At 42.9% G+C, this 21,956-nt stretch overlaps 1 protein-coding gene across 2 annotated transcripts in view; it reads left to right on the top strand.

The window, feature by feature from the left end:
* The window catches only part of COL4A2 (collagen type IV alpha 2 chain), a 146,290-nt gene extending 125,009 nt beyond the window's left edge, over window positions 1-21,281 (top strand). For both annotated transcript variants that reach the window (XM_075525896.1, XM_075525905.1), the window contains exons 30-48: window positions 457-618; window positions 2,297-2,467; window positions 2,658-2,801; window positions 4,031-4,156; window positions 4,512-4,693; window positions 5,549-5,612; window positions 6,002-6,076; window positions 6,695-6,802; window positions 7,829-7,936; window positions 9,218-9,289; window positions 9,690-9,815; window positions 11,233-11,349; window positions 12,869-13,030; window positions 13,166-13,264; window positions 13,970-14,116; window positions 14,731-14,847; window positions 15,695-15,886; window positions 16,266-16,552; window positions 19,531-21,281. In XM_075525896.1, coding sequence (XP_075382011.1) covers window positions 457-618; window positions 2,297-2,467; window positions 2,658-2,801; window positions 4,031-4,156; window positions 4,512-4,693; window positions 5,549-5,612; window positions 6,002-6,076; window positions 6,695-6,802; window positions 7,829-7,936; window positions 9,218-9,289; window positions 9,690-9,815; window positions 11,233-11,349; window positions 12,869-13,030; window positions 13,166-13,264; window positions 13,970-14,116; window positions 14,731-14,847; window positions 15,695-15,886; window positions 16,266-16,552; window positions 19,531-19,785 — 2,714 coding nt within the window. In that variant the 3' untranslated portion in view covers window positions 19,786-21,281. The remainder of the gene's footprint in view (window positions 1-456; window positions 619-2,296; window positions 2,468-2,657; window positions 2,802-4,030; window positions 4,157-4,511; window positions 4,694-5,548; window positions 5,613-6,001; window positions 6,077-6,694; window positions 6,803-7,828; window positions 7,937-9,217; window positions 9,290-9,689; window positions 9,816-11,232; window positions 11,350-12,868; window positions 13,031-13,165; window positions 13,265-13,969; window positions 14,117-14,730; window positions 14,848-15,694; window positions 15,887-16,265; window positions 16,553-19,530) is intronic.
* The last annotated feature ends 675 nt before the right edge of the window (window positions 21,282-21,956 follow it).

Genomic DNA, 21,956 nt, shown 5'->3' with positions numbered 1-21,956 from the left:
GTAACACAAAACTGGAACCCACTGCCTGCCTTAAATGTTCCCATTCGTGCCTATCACATTTTAGAAAAGATACAGAGCATTATTTCAACAGTTCAGTCAGCTGCTTGATTTGATTCTTTTACAAAGATGTATGTGATAAAGAGAGAGATCAGGAATTACAGAATTATTGGGGTTAAAAGTGGAAGAGACCCGCTCCATCTATATCTCCCTGCTGCCAAATTGTTTCCATTCATTTGAAAGAGCCAGTCAACCTTTCCGATGCAAATATTGAGATCAGTACTGGTGATGTCAATTATTTTAAAACTAATGAGCAGTCATTTAATTTGCTTTTTCTGTCCTCACTGAATTTTCAGAGGAAAAACATACCCTGAAAGACTAGTGCATACACAGAAGTGATATGTAATAATAAGCTCTCTAGATATTTATGCTCTCTAATGCATGGTTATGGTATTTTAGGTGCGGATGGTAACCCAGGTTTGCCAGGACCCAAAGGAGATCCAGGGCCGCAAGGTCTCCCTGGTTTGATGGGATTGCCAGGAATACGAGGAATGCATGGATTCCCAGGGCTACCAGGAAACCGTGGGCCAGATGGCGGGCCTGGCTCTCAAGGACCTGTTGGTGAGGAAGTACTGCTGTCCTGTGTCACTGCTCCTGCCAGTTCTCTGTGGCAGGGCAACTGTATGGTTTCCACAGCAGAAAGTTAAGCTTGGGGTTGTGGCACATGCCATGCTTTAATTCCCAGCCAGGGAAATGACAGTAATAGTGCAGACACTGTGATTGCAAATTGTGCTGGTATCCCAGGTGGGAAGTAGGGGTGATGATGGTCCTCACTGGCGGAGCTCCTGCTTTTCCTTCTGTAGCCACCTACCAAGCCAGGTCAGAGCTTGCTGGTGGCAGACTGGGAGAAGGGAGCTACCAAATCACAGAATCACAGAATCACAGAATCATATAGGTTGGAAAAGACCTTTAAGATCATCGAGTCCAACCATAAACCTAACACTGCCAAAAACCACCACTACACCATGTCTCTAAGTACCTCATCCAAACGTCCTTTAAATACCTCCAGGGATGGCGACTCAACCACTTCCCTGGGCAGTCTGTTCCAATGCTTGATAACCCTCTCGGTGAAGAAAAATTTCCTAATATCCAGTCTAAACCTCCCCTGGCGCAACTTGAGGCCATTTCCTCTTGTCCTATCACTTGTTACCTGGGAGAAGAGACCGACCCCCACCTCTCTACAACCTCCTTTCAGGTAGTTGTAGAGAGCGATGAGGTCTCCCCTCAGCCTCCTTTTCTCCAGGCTAAACAGTCCCAGCTCCCTCAGCCGCTCCTCATAAGACTTCTGCTCCAGACCCTTCACCAGCTTCGTTGCCCTTCTCTGTACGCGCTCCAGTACCTCAATATCCCTCTTGTAGTGGGGGGCCCAAAACTGAACACAGCATTCGAGGTGCGGCCTCACCAGTGCCGAGTACAGGGGCACAATCACTTCCCTAGTCCTGCTGGCCACGCTATTTTTGATACAGGCCAGGATGCCATTGGCCTTCTTGGCCGCCTGGGCACACTGCTGGCTCATATTCAGTGGCTGTCAACCAACACCCCCAGGTCCTTCTCTGCCAGGCAGCTTTCCAGCCACTCTTCCCCAAGCCTGTAGCGTTGCATGGGGTTGCTGTGGCCCAAGTGCAGGACCTTGCACTTGGCCTTGTTAAACCTCATACAATTCACCCCAGCCCATCGATCCAGCCTGTCCAGGTCCCTCTGCAGAGCCTGCCTACCCTCCAGCAGATCAACACTCCCACACAACTTGGTGTCGTCTGCAAACTTACTGAGAGTGCACTCGATCCCTTCGTCCAGATCATTGATAAAGATGTTAAACAGAACTGGCCCCAACACCGAGCCCTGGGGAACACCGCTTGTGACCGGCCGCCAACCGGAGTAAACTCCATTCACCACCACTCTCTGGGCCCGGCCGTCCAGCCAGTTCTTTACCCAGCGAAGAGTACTACTCCAATGGGAGTAGTCTCATGGAAAAGGGGCTTAATACTTATTAAAGAGGAAGGGAAGGTCCTGTTGGGAATGGGTACAGAACCAAGCTGGTAGCGAGGCTGGTTTGCATTGATGAGCTGCTTTGTCTTTGTAATCATTTCTGCAGTTCTTTGCTGAAAAAAATCCTAATTTCCCCCCCCTCATCATGAAGCTGGTAGGATAGCAGTTTTCTCCCTCTTGAGCTCCCTTGTATGAAATCATCACATATGTCCAAACGCTTCTTAACCTCCCTTTTCGCATGTTCACACGGCAGGTCCACCTGGTCCTAGGGGAGAAGACGGTGAGCAAGGTTTTCCTGGCCCCGTGGGCCTGAAAGGTCTGTCTGGTGACAAAGGCGAAACAGGTTACCCGGGATTACAAGGTGTACCTGGCGTGACTGGTCCCCCTGGCATAAGCGGCATGGATGGCTTTCCAGGAGATAAAGGTGAGCTCTGGACAGCTGCTTTGAAAAAAGTAATATTGCCTAAAGCTGTTCTGTGCTGAGATGAACAAGACATGTTCTCTGCTGGGCTACCTCTGTTTAAAACAGAAGAATTAGGGTCATATGCCTAATATGTTCCACAATACAGAAATCTGAGTGAGGTAACAGTTCTCTTCCCCTTCTTTCTTCAAAGGCTCAAGAGGTTCACCTGGCATTGATGGTTTCAAAGGCATGCCAGGCCTAAAAGGAAGACCAGGCATCAAGGGAATCAAAGGAGAATTGGGCCCGTTGGGGGCTCAGGGCGATAGAGGCTCGCAGGGCGCACGCGGCTTTAAAGGTATTTGCTTGTGGGTGGTACCAGTGTGTTTGCTTTTCGCATCTGGAGAACTATTTTACAAGGACACAAAGACAAAGAAGACACATTTTTCACATGGTAAATTTAGCTCAGACATTCCTCCACCTATTTCACACGTGGGCCTCTGGCCGAGAGGCCTGGATTTTAGGCTCAGGGAAAGGTTACTTTGTGAGTCTTTACATGTTTAAGATTGGAGACAGACATCTCATTATTCAGCTGAGCTCAGATTGTGGCACGCCTGGGCACGTGCAGAGCCTTTTCCCAGGAAGCGTAAGGTGTTTGGAGGAAAAGATTCAGATTTTGCTCCAGTTGCACTGTAAAGGCACTGAAATATTCAGAAAACCAGGCAATTAAATAGTTAAAAGTCAGAAACATATCAGTTGATATCATCATCAGTGAAATGAAAACCGTAACTCAGTCCTTTTTTCTTTGCATACAATTATCTTTAAATACACGCTTTACCACAAGGCCAAAATGTTCTTTCTAGGGACCCTGAGACAGGTACTTAAGAAAAACCGGTCTGCAATTCAAAGTTTGCAAAACAGTGCTCCCAGTAATTCAGGGAAGGTCTGAGCAAAAGGCAAGTGTGAAAACAGCCCCTGTGAAGAAAAGTGCAAATATACGTCTTGGTGAAGAAGTATAAGACAGTGCATGATCATAGGAGACAAGTCTGGGTGGCTGGCCTGTCCCTGCATCCCACAAAGAACTAAAGACAGTCATACAGTCTATTTGGGTCCTTTCTTCAGGATATTATTTACTGATGTCACCAGTAACCTTCAAATCAAGAAAAGGACCAAAGTAACTGGTAACAAATCCAAACACTTTCTTTTGCCCAAGGCTTTTTGACTGAGAGTTTCCCTTTCACTGGAACTAGCCTACTTTTCTGTGCTTTCTCCAGTGTGCTTTTTGGTTTTTTGTAAACACATGATACCTAACTGAGAGGTAAATTATCTATCACAGAGGAGTGTGGGTCCAGCTCCCCAGGATTGTATGTACAAAAGTTTAACTCAGTTTTCATGTCTTCTTATACTTGACTGTTCTGCTGACATGTTGTATTGACACAGCTAACTTTTTATGCGGGTGGATTTTCCATAGCTTGTGCAAGATTATCTATTAATCCCTTTTTGCTAAATTCACTCTTCTGTTTGCTTTTTCAAACACAGTGCCACTGACTAGCTTTTTGTAACATGGTTGGGTTTTTTACCCTTTAGGTGACCGTGGGGATCAAGGCCCGCCGGGAGAACCCCCAAAACTCAAGCCCGGCATGATGCTGGAAGTTAAAGGTGAAAAAGGAGATGTTGGAGAAAGGGGCACAAAGGGATTCCTTGGCTTAAAAGGTCAGTGGTCACAGCAAAACAAAGCAAGCACATTCAGGACTATCGATCAGTGCCTTTTCTCGGTTACCATATTAAATATTCCCCGCTCATTGTAGCACTGCACTGCAGCCCCCCCCAGCAAAGTCTCTGACAGCGAAAGCTAAGCTCCCAGCTGCGTTTCACAGAGCCACCCCCGAGGAAAGCTTTGCGGGGTTATGTCGCATACGTGTGCTGCCTTTTTGTACTAGCGCATCATGGCACCATGTTTGGAGAAGGCTGTTAGCAGGAAAACTTCTTACACACAAGCAACTGTGTGTCAGCCTTCCCAGCTTTAATAGTTTAAGTCTTCTTTATTTTTCTGCTTCCCCACCTGCAGGTAGCAAGGGAATGCCAGGCATTCCCGGAAAGACAGGAACTCCGGGGTCCCCTGGGCATCCCAGCTACGTGGCTGGTGTGAAAGGGGACATCGGCGCAAAAGGGCTGACAGGTCTGAAAGGCTATCCCGGTCCAGCCGGCTCTCCTGGCATCAGAGGCTTCCCTGGCAGCACAGGAGGCAGGGTGAGTTCATGCCCGTGAGGGAATAAGGGTGTCCTTCTGCTGGCATTCAGCTTCTCTAGGGAGTGGTGTTCATCTCTTGAAATTGTGCTGAACAGCTACAGTCCAAAGATAAAAATGCAATAAAAACTGAATAAATAGGTCAAATAATTTTGCTTGATCCCTCCAACATTCATTAACCAGAGTCCTTTCTTTTCTCATTGGGAGACATCCAAATTTCATGCGCCAGCCTTTTGCCGATGAGGACCCAGACAGTTCCTTCTGGGTCCTTGATCCTGTTGCCGTAGCTGTTGGTAAAAATTATTCTCAACACTGGGCTTACTCTTCCCTTTCTCCCAGGACTGATGGTACCACTGCCAAAAATGACTCACTGTCACTCATCTAACAGTAAAGGAATTTAAGAATCTCAGCTCCTAGAGCGTAATTCACTGTGATTCACGCTGGTTGCAAAATAAGTTACACCGTAAGAAATAAACTCTTACAAAACGCCTGGCAGTAGACTCACAGACATCATTTATCTAAGAGAGCCAAAAACTATGTTCCTTTCGTAGGTAGCTTTGCCCTTAGATTTCAATAGGACTTTTTCCTAACCAAGGACTGCAGGACTCACTACCATATATGTGTAACAGGATGTTCTCAATTTCAAACTCAAGTCTTTGCAAACATAGCTTGCCACTTGGTTTGTACTGGTTTGGTTTAACTGATTTCAGCCAAATGACTAGAAATTATAAAGTGCTACGGAAACTCAAAAATGGTAAATTTAATAGCCTTTTTTCAATGTTTCCAAACTGTGCTGCTTGGAAGGTTGAATAAATCCTTATCCTCATTAACTGATACCTGTTTTCAATCATATGATAGGGAGAAAAGGGTACTCCAGGAATTTCAGGCCATTTTGGTACTCCTGGCTCACATGGTGAAATAGGTGAGTTTGTTCTCTTATCTGAGCACTCTTTGTATTCATTCCCCATCAAATGCTTAGCATTAAGTTCTGAAGAGTCTTAGGGGGTCTTCACTCTTAAAGAGTCTTCATACAGTCTTACAGAATCATATTGTAGATGTGGGAGACTGTGAAAAGGTTAATACTGTTAATTTCATGCAACGTGTACTATCCATGGATCAATTCATCCATGGCAGGGAGGGTGGCTGTTCTAGAGACTTTGTGTTTTTCTTTCTTTAACATATTCCTCTTTTATTCTAGAAAGATAATAATTACTGAATTTTGCCTCGGAAGTTGCAATTCCTTCGAAACAACAGGAAATACTGTGTAAATTAAAGCCTTACCGCTCATGTGTTCATTTTTGCTTGAAATAGGTGAGCGGGGAGATATTATAAACTTACCAGGAATGCCAGGCCTTAAAGGGGAAATTGGTGTGCCAGGCTTAACAGGTATTAATTTCACAGTTGCTCTGGATGTATTACTTTTCACGTACTAAAGTCCACAGAGGAAGGGAGGGGGAGCTTACCATGGGCTTTTGATGGTTGTTGAACCTGTGCTCTCATGACAGCTCCTGAAGAGGTTCATCTTTTCTTTATTGAAATAAGTATGTGCTGCATTTCCCTGTTCAACTGAAAGTACAGTTATAGCAGTAAACATCAATCACATGCAACTCCAGTAAACATTTCTATATAATTTTTTGCTGTTGATGACAAAAGGAGCAATAGCAGGCCATGATTATGGAAGATGGGATAGCAGAGTCAGGTCGATTTTGGATTGGGTTGGTTAGGTAATGTATTCAAATTTCCCTACACATGCAGCACACTTGAACCTCAGTGTTATATTCCACATAACTTGGGGAGTACTTTTAAAAACAAATTTAATGATGGTTTGGCCAGCATGCTGTAGACGACTATTCATTCTCCCAGATTATGCAAGCACCCTGACTAGAAGAATGTCTTTATGTGGCAAGACCAGGACCCATTCAGTAGCCAGCTTCACATTATGCTTGTTAGGTTAGGGTCATATAGAAATTATTAAAAGAATATACTGGTTTTGTGGTTTTCCAGGCACAAGAGGAGGCTCAGGACAAAAAGGCGAAGGTGGTGATCCTGGTTTCCGTGGCATTGAAGGCCCCAAGGGCACACAAGGTGTCCCTGGCTCTGTGGGACAGGAAGGTAAAATATTCTTTTTAATGCTCCAAAGAATAAAACTGTTTAAGAAGAGGAAGAAAAAAATCTCTTTTCCCTCAAAAGTCATTACATTTTTTAATATGTTGATCATTCTATAAGTTGGTAAAGAGCAGTGAAAAGGATGTGGAACTTGTGGCAGAACTTATTAAGAGGAAATTTCAAAAGCCTAACTCTGCTTCATACCAGTTTTACCTTTTTTATAGTGATCATGTTATAGTATCATGTGATCATTTAGTATCATAGATCATTTTTATAGTGATCATGTTATAGTAGTCAGTGTTGTATTGCTGGCTTACTCAGGTATTCTAATGCTGTCTCAGTACTACAAGGAGATGGGCTTTTCAATGCTCTTTTCTGCCATAAGTGAAGTCAATATCCCCAGGACCCAGTTACTCAGGAGCCTTTGAGCCAGGCTCTTTGGCCAACTGTACTGGCCAAGAGTACTGGGGAACCAAAGTCAGGTTTGGCTCTGGCTGGATCATAAACTCGGGGCTTAAGAACATGTCTTATTGCAGGAGGATCACGAAAATGCTCTTTCAGAACAGTTGCTCCACATTTCTCATATAATTATAGGACTTAGAAACTCCAGCCAAGACTGGAGCAGTTTCGGTAGGTACCTCACTGGGAAACAGTCCTTGTCCAATCAGCTTTCCAGTCAGAAAGGCAAAACAGATGTGGCAGAAGGGGAAACTGAGGTGCACATAATTGAAATTACTTATTTTAACTGGCAATAGAAGTAGAATTATCATTTTCATAGGAGGAGCCTACTGTATTTCTGAGATTGTCAGAAACCTGAAGTTTGTAAAGAATTGTTCTGTTATACTTTGCCTCTCCTACCTTTGCTCTCTTCAGTTTTCTTCCACTTGGATGAGCGGTGCAGTGTCATACAACGACATTAGGAGGGGAAAGCCTTCATTTTGCTACCTGGGAGAATGAAGGTAGCACAAGTCCATGTTTTGGGCTTTTCGTTTTAAGGACACTCATAAGCAATGATTCATCACTGTTGCGCAGGTTTGCCAGGACTGGTCGGTCCCCCAGGGCAGCAAGGAAGCCCCGGGACGCCTGGATTTCAAGGTGAAAAGGGAACTTCTGGCTGGCCTGGCTTACCAGGACAAGCAGGTATTCATACAGCTTCAGCTATTCAGTCGTTTCAGTGTGAGCACTTGATATTGTTCCTTTGGGGTGAAGAAGAAGAAAGGGGGCTTTTTGCAGTTCAGAGTGGCAGAGTTCCCTCTAGTAAACATTTATGCCTCACAAAGTCCAGGTGCATTAATGAAGACCCACGTGGCTGCCTTCTGATTTATGGCTTCTGAAGGACTGGTGTCTACTGAGCTCACTTTAACTGCTGATGACCTCCCTTAAACAGGAAAGCAGTTTTCAGGAAACATTTTCATTTTTCATGACAGCTGGGAAGAAAAAACAACAAATTATTTAAAATGCAGCAAGAGTAGTGATATACAGTATTAGAATATTATAATGTGCCATTAGATAGCAAACAATATACTTGTCCTACATCATCATCAAAAACTGCGAACTGATCCAATGTCTGGTTTTAAGGATAAATGACTTACAGCTCAGACAGAATTCTGCTATCAAAATACAGGTGATAGTTTAAAATGAAGCTGTTTGTATCACAGGATACAGAATCTCATTGGTTGCCACCTAATTTCTTAATATATTAAGTAAGCAGATGTTTTTCTACAGTACAGCCAGAAATTGCCCTGCTTTTAGTAAGATTCATGTATCTGAATCTGCATCAAATCTAAGCTAATACAGTTTTGAAGGCTGTCTTTATAGACAGTGAAGAGAGAGACAGACATTTATTTTTGTGAAGGTTGTATTGTCCTCCAGAGCTCTGGCCATTGATTAGAGATACCTATCTAGCTTTAACATCATGCTTAACACTTTGACAGGTACAAATAGATGGGATAAATTTTACCTGTAGCAGCAGCAGCAGCACCTATTAGACATTTTGTTAGGGTTTTGTTGGTTTTTTTAAATGACACAGTGAATTTCCCCTGAAGACAGGTTCATTATAATCACATTTAGAGCCTACAATTATGCCATAATTGTCTTGGTTTGAGGATTTTGGAAAACTAAATGGTTATTAACAAAATTGTGGCAGCAAGACTGGAACTAATGGCATGCTACCAGACAGATCAGAAATATTTTAAAAAAAAATCTTGTAGTGAGTTTATTGGATAATGACAAAATTTGTCAATCACAAAACCATGGTGTGGTGTATTTCATAATAAGCTTATTGTAATTAAATAATTTGCATATAATACACAGAATTTTAACACAGAATAGTATTTATTCAAGCATTTGAATTTTTTACCTAGGAATATATACAGACTCATAGAAACTATTATGATAATCATGAATGTAATTTTAAAACAGGCTTGCCTGGCTTAAGAGGAATCAGTGGACTGCATGGCTTACCGGGCACTAAGGGCATACCAGGATCACCAGGTAAGTGAGACTCTTATTCTGCCTGTTCATAGGCACAACATAGTGTTGGCTGCAAGTTTGGTCAGTGAGATCTTTGCAATGTGTCTTTCTTAACTGTGTCATCCAAAGCCTAATGTGGAATTTGCTTCATTATTGTGGGCACTGGCAAACAACTTCATACGCTATGTTCTGCCACACAGGTGGATTAGAACACAACTTCAAATCATAATTTCTTTCCTCTTATAAAGTTAAAGCCTTAAGGCCTTTTTTTTCCATTATGAGCCATTTTTTCAATGGGCCATTACAGACTCATGTATTTAGCAAATCCACATGCTCTATACATGTATGTTAGTATGTTGATACATTTTTATATGCAGAAACATTTCAGCTTTCATCTTAATTTTGAACAACTCCACAACAGGTCCAGATGGCTACGGCTCTGCAGGTTTCCCAGGTACAGTGGGTGACAAAGGGGAAGCGGGAGAGCCAAGCAGAGTGGAAGGCAGCCGAGGACCTCCGGGTCAGAAGGGAGACAGAGGTGTTCCAGGTTTGTATTCTCAAGAATGGCATCTACTTATTATTTGTTTCAGCTGTGGGTGTTATAGATGTCACAAAATGCAGTATAGCATAGACAGTTGTATAGGAGAGCTCCCGATGTGGGAAAGGTCACTGTTTGGAGTTAGTGCTGCAGCTCAGCCAGCCCTTGCTCAGAAAACAGCAGCATGTATTGCCCAATGCTGGACAAGCCAGCCCCTCCAGGACAGCCTGGGTCCTTCCCCATGGTAGCAGCATCTTGTAGCACCCACTGAGCTCAGCACACTGCAAATGCCAGAGGCTACTCTCAGCCATCAGCTCCCAAAATATTTTTAATGAGGATCTGGTTACACAAGTGCTATGGCTTTTCTTTCTTTCTTCTTGTTGCAAATCCATCAATGTTTACCTTTCTTCTGAAAGCCTCACTGTCCATCAGTGTGTGATTGTCCCACTGATCCCGCCTGGGCTCTATTCCCATGCACAGTGCTTTACTCCTACCATCACCCCTCGTGCAATGTAAGCGTACAGCCTTCTCGCTCAAACACACCTTGTCACGGCCTGTGCTTATCTCAGTATGGTTCCCCACCAGTTATTCTTCCACCAGGGAGCCACCAGGCTGATGTTGTGGATGAATCAACTAATTACAGGGGTTTTTTAAAAAGTTTTCCAACATTTTGGCTCTGAAAGGATTAAGGACTGGCATAGATATAAAGCCTTGCTGCCTTTGCCTACTTGGTTCAATGGCTCATTCCTATTCTTTTGTGTTACACTTTGTTGTTACTAACATGCTGTGCCATCTCAAACACCATTCAGAAATTTATTATCAAGCCCTGAAAGAAATAGCTATTTCACTTATCTCATTCATGTTTGTTTGTCAGAATTATTTTTTTTTTTAAATGAATAAACAAAATGGGGTTTGTGGCTTCCTGACAGTTTGAATCTACTTTAAAAAATAATCTGTCATTGGTGGGCCAGTTTTTTGGCCATTTAACACTTTTCATCTATAGAGAACTTTGTGGATTCAAACTTTAGGGTTTTTGGGGTCAGTTAAAACCAAAATGTCTATGACCTCTGACTCCACAGGACACAGAAGAACAAAGCTGCTTTCTTGTCTGCTTCAATATACCTAGGATATTTTGAGTACTTCCTTTCTTGAAATAATATTTTACCTGGCAGACACAAGATTATTACTGTTCTACACAGTGAGATGTAATTAGCTATCCAGAGAGCTTTGGCACAGAACTAGTATTTGGTTCTTTTAAGAAAAACCTCGACAACATCATCTGAAAAAATAAAACAAAAATCAGTGGGAACTGCAGGTGTTTTCCATTTTGAAAATCCCATTCTTTACACTTAGTCTAAGGTGAGTCCTTATAATTGTAATTGTGCATTTTCCTTGCAGTACTGATTATTTCTCCTCTTCCTTTCAGGAGTCCAAGGACCCTTTGGCATTCCTGGGCAGGAAGGATTTCCAGGGCCTCCTGGGATTTCAAATATATCAGGATATCCTGGTGATAAAGGCTCCCCAGGTCTAGACGGAGTGCCAGGTAATTCATGCCATGTTCCCCTCAGACAACAATAGAAGATTAAGTACTGGGTTAGCAACAGCAGTCATTGTTATTTCTGTCTTGATTCAGTAAAATATCCCTATTAAACGCAACACTAAAGTGCATGAATAATTTTTGGACAGAACTGATGGTACATAAGACAATAGGGACAGACCTCTTGAAAGCAAAAGGTAGTTCCTCCAGGTTGTCCTGATGGAAGGGTTTGATTTTCATGCAAATAACAGATTTAATCATCCAGAATTCTCTTAACAGCTTTCAGAAGCATTATGCTAATTTACTACTTTAAAATCTGAGGTCTGTGGCAGACTTGCAAGTCTACGGAATATTTTCTTAATCATTTACAAAATCTTCCTATGTGAAATTACCATGCAAAGTTACATTGGGAAGCATTAGCTCTTCTCTCTAAAAGTCCATGCTATGAGCCTGCCTCTGTCACACATATGAAAGAGCCACTCTGTGTGTCTCTATATTTAGAGGCTGATATACCTGTTGCTTATTGGACTGCACAATCATTTCAAACTGTAGTGCCGCTGTGAAGAGTTTGTAGCAGAAGTTGCAGGTGTCCCATTATCATCTTTATATGATGCATGGAAATTTTTATGTAAACTTGGCAAAAACTTATAACAGGCAAACCAGCTGAAAACCAGCAAAATACCTAGGTTTCCAAATGCAAAGAGAACATTAGTTGGCCTAACTCTGCATACTGATTCCCACTCCCCAGGCCATCATTGGATTAAAAAATAAAAATAGAAGCAGTCAGGAGAGTGGGAACAGGAACACCATCTCCCATCCAAAATGGTGAGACGGGCATGGCTTGCTCTTACTTTGCCACATGCATCTTGCATTTGTATCCACATGTGATTCAACTTCAGCAGGCAGCACGAGAGTTGCCCCACTCAAAACCCTAGTTAGTAAGTCCCTCTCTCCTCAGAAACAAGGTCCAGGTTTAGCTTCAGGCAGTATGTAATTCTGGAAAAGGAAGCTGTTCCCATAATTTCCAAGACAGCATGAAGTAGTTATTTGTATCCAGATGTTCAACTGAAGCACTCAGATACAGGGAATAGTAAGTCCTTGGCTTATTTACCACCTGGCACTGAGTCAGGTACTGGCTGCTCTCTGATTTCTCTCTAGTTACTTGGAGAATTCAGGATGAAGCAGGGAAGCACCTAGTGAAGTGAGGCATTTGCTGGGGAAGGAATAGCTCATTGAAGGCTGTATCTCAGCAGGCATCCCACTTCTGCTGAAATCTTGCTTGAGATGACACTGTGCTTTGGGGGAGCTTCATGCTCTAATTCCTCTGCCACCACAGCAGAAAGGTATGCTAGCCTGAGAGCAGGAGCAGGAGTGCTGAATAAATCTATTGGGGAGCTAAGCATTAGCTCCCCGCTTAAATTAAGGAGATAAAACCTGATGGCATACAATTAGATAGTACTGTTATTTTTCCCTGTGCCCAAGTCTTAAGTATAAACAGATTACAACCTATATGTGCTCTAAACAGGCTATCCAGGACTACAGGGGCAGCCTGGAATACCGGCCCCACCAGGAAGCAAAGGAGAAAGTGGACAAACAGGTGTGAGTGGACAAATTGGCCCAAAAGGAAGTAGAGGTGATCCTGGATCACCAGGGAGACCTGGCATTCCTGGGTACCCTGGACCAAAAGGTAAGGATGGGAAACGCTGATCTTGGCTGGGGGCAGGGGAACCTCCTGTGCTACAGCAGCTTTAATAACATGACTTTTGCACTCACTTGATCTGTGTTGAAATGCAGTAATGCCACCTGTCATTTTGCATTAAAGGTCGTAAAGGTGAACAAGGTGTCATCGGCTTTGTGGGCACAGTAGGATTTCCAGGTGGTATGGGACCTATCGGACCCAAGGGGGATAGAGGAGTAACTGGTAAGTAAGTGCAGTCAGATGCGTGACTCCTTTCTAAACTACTCATTTTGCAGCTCCACAGAGCTGATCTAACTGGCCCTACTTTGAGCAGGAAGTTGGGCTAGGTGACCTCCAGAGTCCTCTCCAACTGCATGACTCTGTGTGACCCCTGGCAAATGCCAGTGGACAGATGCCTGAATTTAACATGGGTAGTCAACTTTTTGCCTTCACAAATTTCTTTTGTATGAGATGCCAACTCCAAAATCAGAGCCACTTTCCAGGTTAAAAAAAAGAATCCTGATCTAAACTAATCCTCCTGAGTAGACATACTGGATATTTAGAAATATCTTTAAAATCCTTCACTCCCATCTATATCATCATGTATTTGTGTCTCCCAAAGCCCACCAAAAGATTGTGCTGTACCTCAGAGAGCTGTTGGCTGTTTGGGGGGAACTTCCCAGCTTCCTGTGTCATAAATGAGGGAGCAGTAGCATCATTCATTTCCTTCTGCTTATCTGTGTGCTGTCCAAGAGAAGAAAATCCCCATACTCACACATGTTTCCCCAATATAATATAGCTGCTGTACCCAAGGTGGTAAGTTGCAGACCACAGTCCCTCTCTCATGTATGCAGCCAAGAAACAGCAACTTATCTGTGGATGAAAGCACATTAAGGAAAATACAGGGGGTTTTTTAATCAAACTATCTCATCTTGCTTCTAATCACAGGCTTTCAGGGCCCTCCAGGCTCTCCTGGGCTGCCCCCTCTTCCTCCAAGGCTGGTTGCTGAGCAAGGTTCACCAGGTCCCCGTGGAAATATAGGACCTCAAGGAAGCCCAGGAGATATGGGAACTCAGGGTCCACCAGGCGATCCAGGTAAGAATTGCACACTGAGAGTGAAAGCTCAGTTCCCCTTAGCAGAGTGAGGCCACAAGAGCACTGCTTTGGCTCTCTTCTACTTTAAATTCTGGAAGTCAGAAAGGAGAGTCAAATTTTGGTCTTTCAAAGCTAGGGCTTGGCTTTCCTCCTCCTCCTAGCATTCAGAACATAAGCAAAACAGGAGGAAACTTCGACAATACTCACATAGCCAAAGCAACATCAGATATGGATCTCACTTAAATCAAGACTGAATGTCTTTGGTGGAAATGTGCACATCCATGTGGGCATGCTATCAACCCAGGGAATGTAGTGTTAGTGATGCATGGACCCGATGCAGTGCACCTCTTGCTATTAGCCTCATCAGAGATGCGTGGTGGTAGCGAGAGTGAAAGATTAGGGTTGTGGGGCTCATGTAGTCTTGATCCCAGCAACCTTTTCCAGTTAAGTCAGTTCTCTTTGCCTGAGCAAGAACGATAGGATCTTGCCTTTAGTGTAAATTGGTAAACCTGGTGGATAGGACCAAACATACGCAAGTAGAGCCCATGTTAACAAAGTGAGTAGCATGTTGATACTTCTGCAGTCACTGTGCTTATAACCATTGTTGGTGCAAGGTTTCAGAGGCTCACCTGGAGAGCCAGGACTCCAGGGCAGGGGTGGCATTCCAGCTCCTCCTGGCTCCAGAGGTGAACAAGGAGCAACAGGGTTTCAGGGTCCGGTGGGATTTGAAGGTAAGAGATGTTGCACAGCACTTCTTCCCTCTTTCCTGTTTCACTGCCATAAATTGTTCTGTAGTTACTACGGCCCTGGATGGGGAGGAGGGGAGGAGAGAGAAAGTTTCTGTCTTCACAGCTTCTTCACAAGGCACAACTAACTAACTTTTAACAGCTATCTTAAAGCAATATTTTTCAGAATAAGTTTTGATAGATGTAGATGTCAGCCCACTCATGTGAGTGAGTTTCTTTTGATCTGAGTGTATTTTTATATTGGTTTTCTCTTAAGTTATTTTAGCCTAGTGTTTTACTAACAGTTACATTAATGTAAATGAATGGTTGGGTAGGTGATATTTGGATAGATGATGTTTAAGGGAATGTATTTGTAAAATAAATACCTGTGTCCTTATCCAATCAACGAGCAGAACGATTACTATCTTAATTAGCTAAGTACACAGAGAAAAAGGTATTTGCAGAGCATAGTTTTAACCATATGAAGCAAATGCAAGCAATTAAAAAAACATTGGTTAATCTTGGACTAAGAAAACGTTTTAAAGGAAAACATTGCTCATCTGTATGGTACAAAATATGCTCAAATTCATCAGAACTTTGTGTGTGACTTTCCCTGGCTCGGACAGTGAAATACATCATCCTAGAAACCAGGGAGCCTGATCCAGCACCAATCTACTTCAAAAGCAACTGCTATAATCCTAGAACTACAGCTCTTTTAACAATAACTTACCATAAGAGGCATCATGCAATTAAGCTTTGTTCGTCAGCAGCTTAGCTGGAATATCAGCTAGCACCAGAGCATTTGTGGCAGCACAAACTAAGTTGTATTTTTTCTTTCCCCCGCTCTTATAAGGTCAGCCAGGCCGTCCCGGTAGCCCCGGACTGCCAGGCATGCCGGGTCGCAGCGTTAGCATGGGCTACCTGCTGGTGAAGCACAGCCAGTCCGATCAAGAGCCAATGTGCCCAGTTGGCATGAACAAACTCTGGAGTGGATACAGCCTACTGTACTTTGAAGGACAAGAGAAAGCACACAACCAGGATCTAGGTATGTGCTGGTATTGCTGGCAGCAGCCTCAATTCCATCCCTCTGGCTGAAAAGAACAAAAAAACAAAAACCAAAATGAACAAAACAAACAAACAAACCACAACAAACTTAGGGAAAGCTGGGACTTCAGCAAACAGGTGTAAGAAACACCAAAATGAGAAGATAAAAACTGTGTGTCTGCAGAGAGTGCCCCTGAGAGAGCTCCTGCAAGTCATTAGTGTTGTTCAAGGGGACCTGTAAAGCCAGCAAAATATTCTGGACCGCAGGGTTTTACTGACACATGCTTGGGAAGGGGCAGGGAACTGAAAACGTGCATTGTCTTCTGTCAGAACGACTGCCATAATTTCTTTTTTTTTTTTTCTTTCTTCTTTTTTAACAGGGCTGGCTGGCTCATGTTTGGCTCGGTTTAGTACTATGCCATTCCTCTACTGTAACCCTGGGGATATTTGTTATTATGCAAATCGAAATGATAAATCCTACTGGCTCTCAACTACAGCACCTCTTCCAATGATGCCCGTGGCAGAAGAAGACATCAGGCCATATATCAGTCGCTGCTCAGTTTGTGAGGCCCCAGCTGTGGCAATTGCTGTCCATAGCCAAGAAGCTTCTATTCCTCACTGCCCTGAAGGCTGGCGCAGTTTGTGGATTGGATATTCCTTCCTTATGGTATTTGTTCTCCAGTGTCACATTTTGTGTGGCACTGGGTTTTAAGTTTGAGTCTTAGATACTAGGAAGGCCGCTCTGTTTTAGATCCAGCAACACCAAAACCGTGGATCACACTGGGGAATGAGGGAACTACAAAACTAGTTTCTAGGAAGCAGAAGAGGAGAAACAAAATGTCTGTGAATTGCAGAGAAAATTGCCTCTTGTCAGACTAGCATGTGGAGTCCTTTATGTACAAAATAGTGCTTTGGAGCAGAACACAGGGACAGCTGTGGATTAGCAAATAAAATTGCACTGAGGTGCGACAGTAGCCTACAAAGCATTTTCACAGCTAAAGATTGGGAGTTACTTATGCACATCACTATTAAGAAGCAGATCTGGAGGGAAAAAAAAACAAACAACTTTTCCCCTTCTTTTGGAAACTTAAAATCATTGGTGTGTGGTCAAAGATTTAGAAGCCAAAGTCTTTCACCTAGTCTGGGAAAGAGAGACAGCCTCCTGTTGTTTTTAAAATTAAAGTTCAGTGTTGTATCTCTAATGGCAACAAGTGCTGAGCTGTCTATCCCATGGCTTATAGGATCTCTTAGATCTTGTGATCTTACAGTTAGGAAATGGGATGTTACAGAAAAGCTTAGCATTAGGTGTGCAGTGGAAGACCTACTGAAGGGCCTGACTTGCTTTTCTTGCAAGACTGTACAGAGGGATCATATAAGCACTGGAGGGCTTAACATGGTAATGAGCAGCTAGAATGTGTTAGTGAATGATCTGACAGATGCTCATTTTTCTGACTTGCTTGATGTACACGAGAGTCAAAACCTGCAAGAATATGCCCATGTTGTTAACTCGTTAAAGACTGGACTGAATGCTGAAGTAAACAGGGTTGGGAAAAAAAATAAGATTTCTCTGGCAGAAAAGGTCATAGACGAACAATAGTCAATCTTACCCACAAACCATTTGTTTGCCAAAAGCCAAAAACTTAAATTTTTCAGAAAATAAGGTAAAGGGAAATCTGATATTTTTAATTTAGTTACAGAAGAAAAAAATGTTTTGAGAGGGCAGGTCAAATTTTTGACCAGCCCTATGTTTGACCTTTCTTTTGCTTCTATAAAAAGCCCTGATACCAATCTCATAGTTACTTCACAAGAATTCCAAGGATTAATTAAATGTTTGCAAAGCCCTGTGTAAACACTGAGCATTTGTTAAGAGCAAAGTTGTCACCTTAGCAAGAACCTTTTGCCAGGCCAAAGTCTGCCAGCACCAAGGGACACTCAATCAGAAGAGTTCACATTTTTCCCAGCTAGCGTTTGGAGCAAATGAAGTGTTTGGTGTACACGTTTTTGCTTCTCAGGCAACTATGGAAGAAGGACAGCACACTTGTGGTTATCTCAGAGTACATATTGTTTTGCTTCCTTGGCTTAAATTTGTCACCTCCTTCCCCTGAGTAAGGTACAATCATGAAGGGAGTCATCATGGCCTCCTGCCCAAACAGCGGTAGAAGTCTGTAAGATCTCATGTAGCAAGGGCACTCCACTATCAGGCAGCCTATAATGGTAGAGTGGTGTAACCACTGCAGAAGGATAAAAGGCCGTGGCCAAGCCAAGAAGAGATATTATGGGCATAGAGTTGGAGCTTGTACACTGAGCATAGGAATGCCAGTGCTCGTCCTGAGGTTGTCAGGCGGGTCTGCTCCCAAGCCGGGGCTCAAATAGCACGTGCAGTTTTTACTAACTGCTTTCCAGCTCCAACGGCAAAGGCCTCAAAGCTACAATAGCTTGTGCTGCTTCTTACCAGCTTTGTTCTTGTAGACGGATGCTAGAACAGTTTTGCTCCTGAACTTCATAGCTTAGCGAATCTGGCAAATTTGTAAGACAGCTGGTAGGCTGCAGCTTGGGGGGGGGGGGGGGGGGGGGGTAAAAACAACTCTCTAAACCCTCAGCAACATGTAACACCAGCCAGAGATGAGAGTCCTTTACTCTGTTAGTGGCCACTTCTGTTACTCATTAATACAAACACAGTGGGCCTCTCGCAGCATAAACCAAGCCAGTTACAGCTTGCACTTCTATAGTATGGTGTTTATTAAAACATAGGCAGGCAAACGTATTAGATGTGCCCAGATTTCTCCTTACATTTACAAAACTATTTAGCAACTTTATTTTCCAGCTGCTTTCTTTTATATTGCAAATTCCTTCAGTTTTTAACAGAAAATTAAACAACTTCACTTAAAAATGCAGCTGTACAGCTCTTAAAGGGGCAGAGGAAATGCCTGTTTTGTTAGCAATGCCTTTGACAGAAGAAAAGTAACATTCAGTTCGTTACCACGGTACGTGTCAAAGGTAACAGTTGAGTGGTATAAAGACACGTGATTTTGGTGAGATTTGCTGTCAAAGAATATGCCATAGAGGGAACTAGTTATTTGTATAGAAGCTAATTTTGTTTCCACAGCGCCCCTCATGTGCGCTGCAGAGTAAGACAGACTTTGTAAGTAGGGAAACTCAAGTTAGATATATGGTGGAAAGTTCTTCTCAGTGAGGGTAATCAAACAGAGGAACAGGTGGCCCAGAGAGGTTGTGGAAGCTGCATCCTTGGAGGTATTAACAACTCAACAGTGCCCTGGAGCGACCGAGGGCAACTTTGGAGTGGGCCCTGCTTTGAGCAGGGGACTGGCTGAAGCGACCTCCAGTGGGCCCTTCCCACCTAAATGATTCTCCAAGTCTAAGATTTCCAGCAGTGAAAATCTTAACTATAGAAAAGATGTTTGTCAGAAGATTTTGAAGTGACATCAACCTATGAGCTAGCTCCTTTGTATAGCTAAAGCATAGCCAAACCCTTAAGCCTTACAAAGTTGCAGGATTAGCCGACTCTCTGCTCTGGAGATAAGAATTAGAAGCAGTTCCAGTGGTTTTTCTCTTCTCCCACGTGTAAGTTTTTGACAGCGTTGCCTGAGGTTGTACTCTGACCGCTGCCCTCCTTGTCTCGTTTAGCACACTGCTGCTGGTGATGAAGGTGGAGGACAGTCGCTGGTTTCTCCTGGGAGCTGCCTGGAAGATTTCAGAGCGACTCCTTTCATCGAATGCAATGGCGCACGCGGAACCTGTCACTACTTTGCAAACAAATACAGCTTCTGGCTCACTACGATCGACCAGCCCTTCCAAAGCAAGCCCTCGGCAGATACGCTGAAGGCAGGACTCATCCGAAGCCATATCAGCAGATGTCAAGTCTGTATGAAAAATTTATAGAAGTCTTTCACAGTATAAGGAACCTGCTTATCATGTAGTTCTTATACAGTGAAACCTTCCATGATGGTTAGACAGTTGAATAAATCATGTTGGTGCTTTTTTAACTTATTACCTCAAAAGCTGAATGGAAAATTAATTTTTAAAAGTGTCTATAAAAGCAAATTAAGTGTAACACAAATTAAGTCTAACACACAGATCTAGTGCTGTGTTCTCCTACTACACAGTATATATACATTTTTTGCTAGTCTAACATTATGTCATTTGCCAAACGATACAAATACTCGCAGCTTTGAAACCCCAAAAGAACTTCAATAACAAATGGTTACCTTGGTCAGATATCCACTGCATTTACTTTAAGAGAATATATGTATCTTTTCTATTTACTGTATTTGTCACAACAGTAAACGCTAACAGCTGCAGTTCCGTAAATTAACACAGGGTGATCAAAGTGCTAAACTCTTGCAAAATACTGAAAATATACTCTGGAAAGTGCTCATGTCCATCATTGAAACCTAACTTTGATTTTAGTATTTTATGCTTGGGCATTTCAAACACACCCAAAACAATCATCTTTTTATTGTATTTGGTTTTTTCAAGCCTCACCATGCTTTAGCACTTACCACTGGCAATAGCAGAGAAACCCACAGGCCTCCCCAAAATAGTGACCACAAAACACAACTGTTCTGTTTTGATTAGGAGACTGTATGATGAAGATCAGCATTTTATTTTACAAGCTTGATGATTTTTTTCTAGGCATACCCCAGGCCAAAGGATCGTTACAAAGGTCTCTTGCTCCGTTGTGTGCTGGGCGTTCATCTGTGTCACGCTGCCCACACAGCAACGGCACCGTGTGGTTTTTGCATTGCAGCTTTTCCCCTCTGAATCCAAGCCACTCATCACAAACAGGTTTTAACCACGTACTGCTGGAGCAGCTGTTGCACATAGGGTAGCTTTTGCAGGAGAGCGTATTGCTCAATGCCACATGACCTTCAAACGCAGAACTTCCAGACCTGCCAGTTGTCTGGCTGAAGGCATGCTGTCCTGGCAGCTGGGGACACGCGGCAATGGGATGAGCACCATCCCGACTTGCACACGTCCATCCTTGCAAAAGCAGAGGGGAAGGAAGCAAGGCATTTGCTTGGCACCATCCTTTCCCATAGAGGACCAGGTTATTGCATGCCAGGCTTGATAAATGGCCAGAATGGCTAGCTCTTTCCTTCTATAGAGGCCAAATTTACCCTTCAATTTAGCCCAAAGTTGTCCGTCACCACTGCAAGAGAGGGGGGAAAACAAGGATCAGCTGCAAATTTCCTGTTTGCATAGTCTGATTATATACCCAAATGCTTAAAACTGAAATCAAAGAGATTTTTGTTTATAGCAATGACAGTTGATTTTTCAACAGTTCACCTCACTCCTGCTTCAGGTGCTTCTTGGCTTTTGTAATTACATTCCATCCTCGCTGTATCATAAATAAAACCTGATTTTTTATACACCTCTATTTGTTGATGATTTCCATTTTGTAAACGGTGTTTTTCTATACAATGCGTACAGACTGCTCTGTTGAATTACTTTGCACCTGAGGAATTAGAAAAGCACTACCAGAAAGCTCCTACCACTGAAATTCAAAAACTCTTCAACCAGGAATACACTTCTTTATTCCATGGCACTTAAAAAGATCCAAGAGGGAAGCTGTGTTTCTAAAATTGCTTGTTTAAGCTGAACTACTGAAATAGTATTATTTCATCTGTTGTTAGGCAGAACAGTTTAAGCCAATAAATTGCGATGTTGCAGATTAAAGCAACGTATTATTCACGCTCTACAATGTTCAGGAAACCGTTAACCAAACTTGACAAGTGTTGCCTCTGCAAAAAATATGAAGTATAAATTAAGTTAAAGTTCTTAGCTAGCACACTATCTAACCTAGATTAGTTGTACATGTAATTAGATATATCCATAAACAGAGAAATTACCTGAGCTTGAAATGAGCTCTCTGGCCATGCTGTAGCTCTGAAAGGCAGCCCCCAAACAAACTAATCACACTAGTATTTGTTTCAGCTAAATAAAACACTTAAATTGAAAACATTGCAGTCAACACCAGTCAAATCTATTCCACGTTTACCAACTCTTTTAAATGACAACATGGCAGTAACAAACACCCAAGAATCAGCAAT

This window comes from Mycteria americana, chromosome 1 (assembly GCF_035582795.1).
Source record: "Mycteria americana isolate JAX WOST 10 ecotype Jacksonville Zoo and Gardens chromosome 1, USCA_MyAme_1.0, whole genome shotgun sequence".
Classification (NCBI taxonomy): domain Eukaryota; kingdom Metazoa; phylum Chordata; class Aves; order Ciconiiformes; family Ciconiidae; genus Mycteria; species Mycteria americana.
Note: the sequence above shows the minus strand (reverse complement) of the source record. Positions and strands in the feature narration are given on the sequence as shown.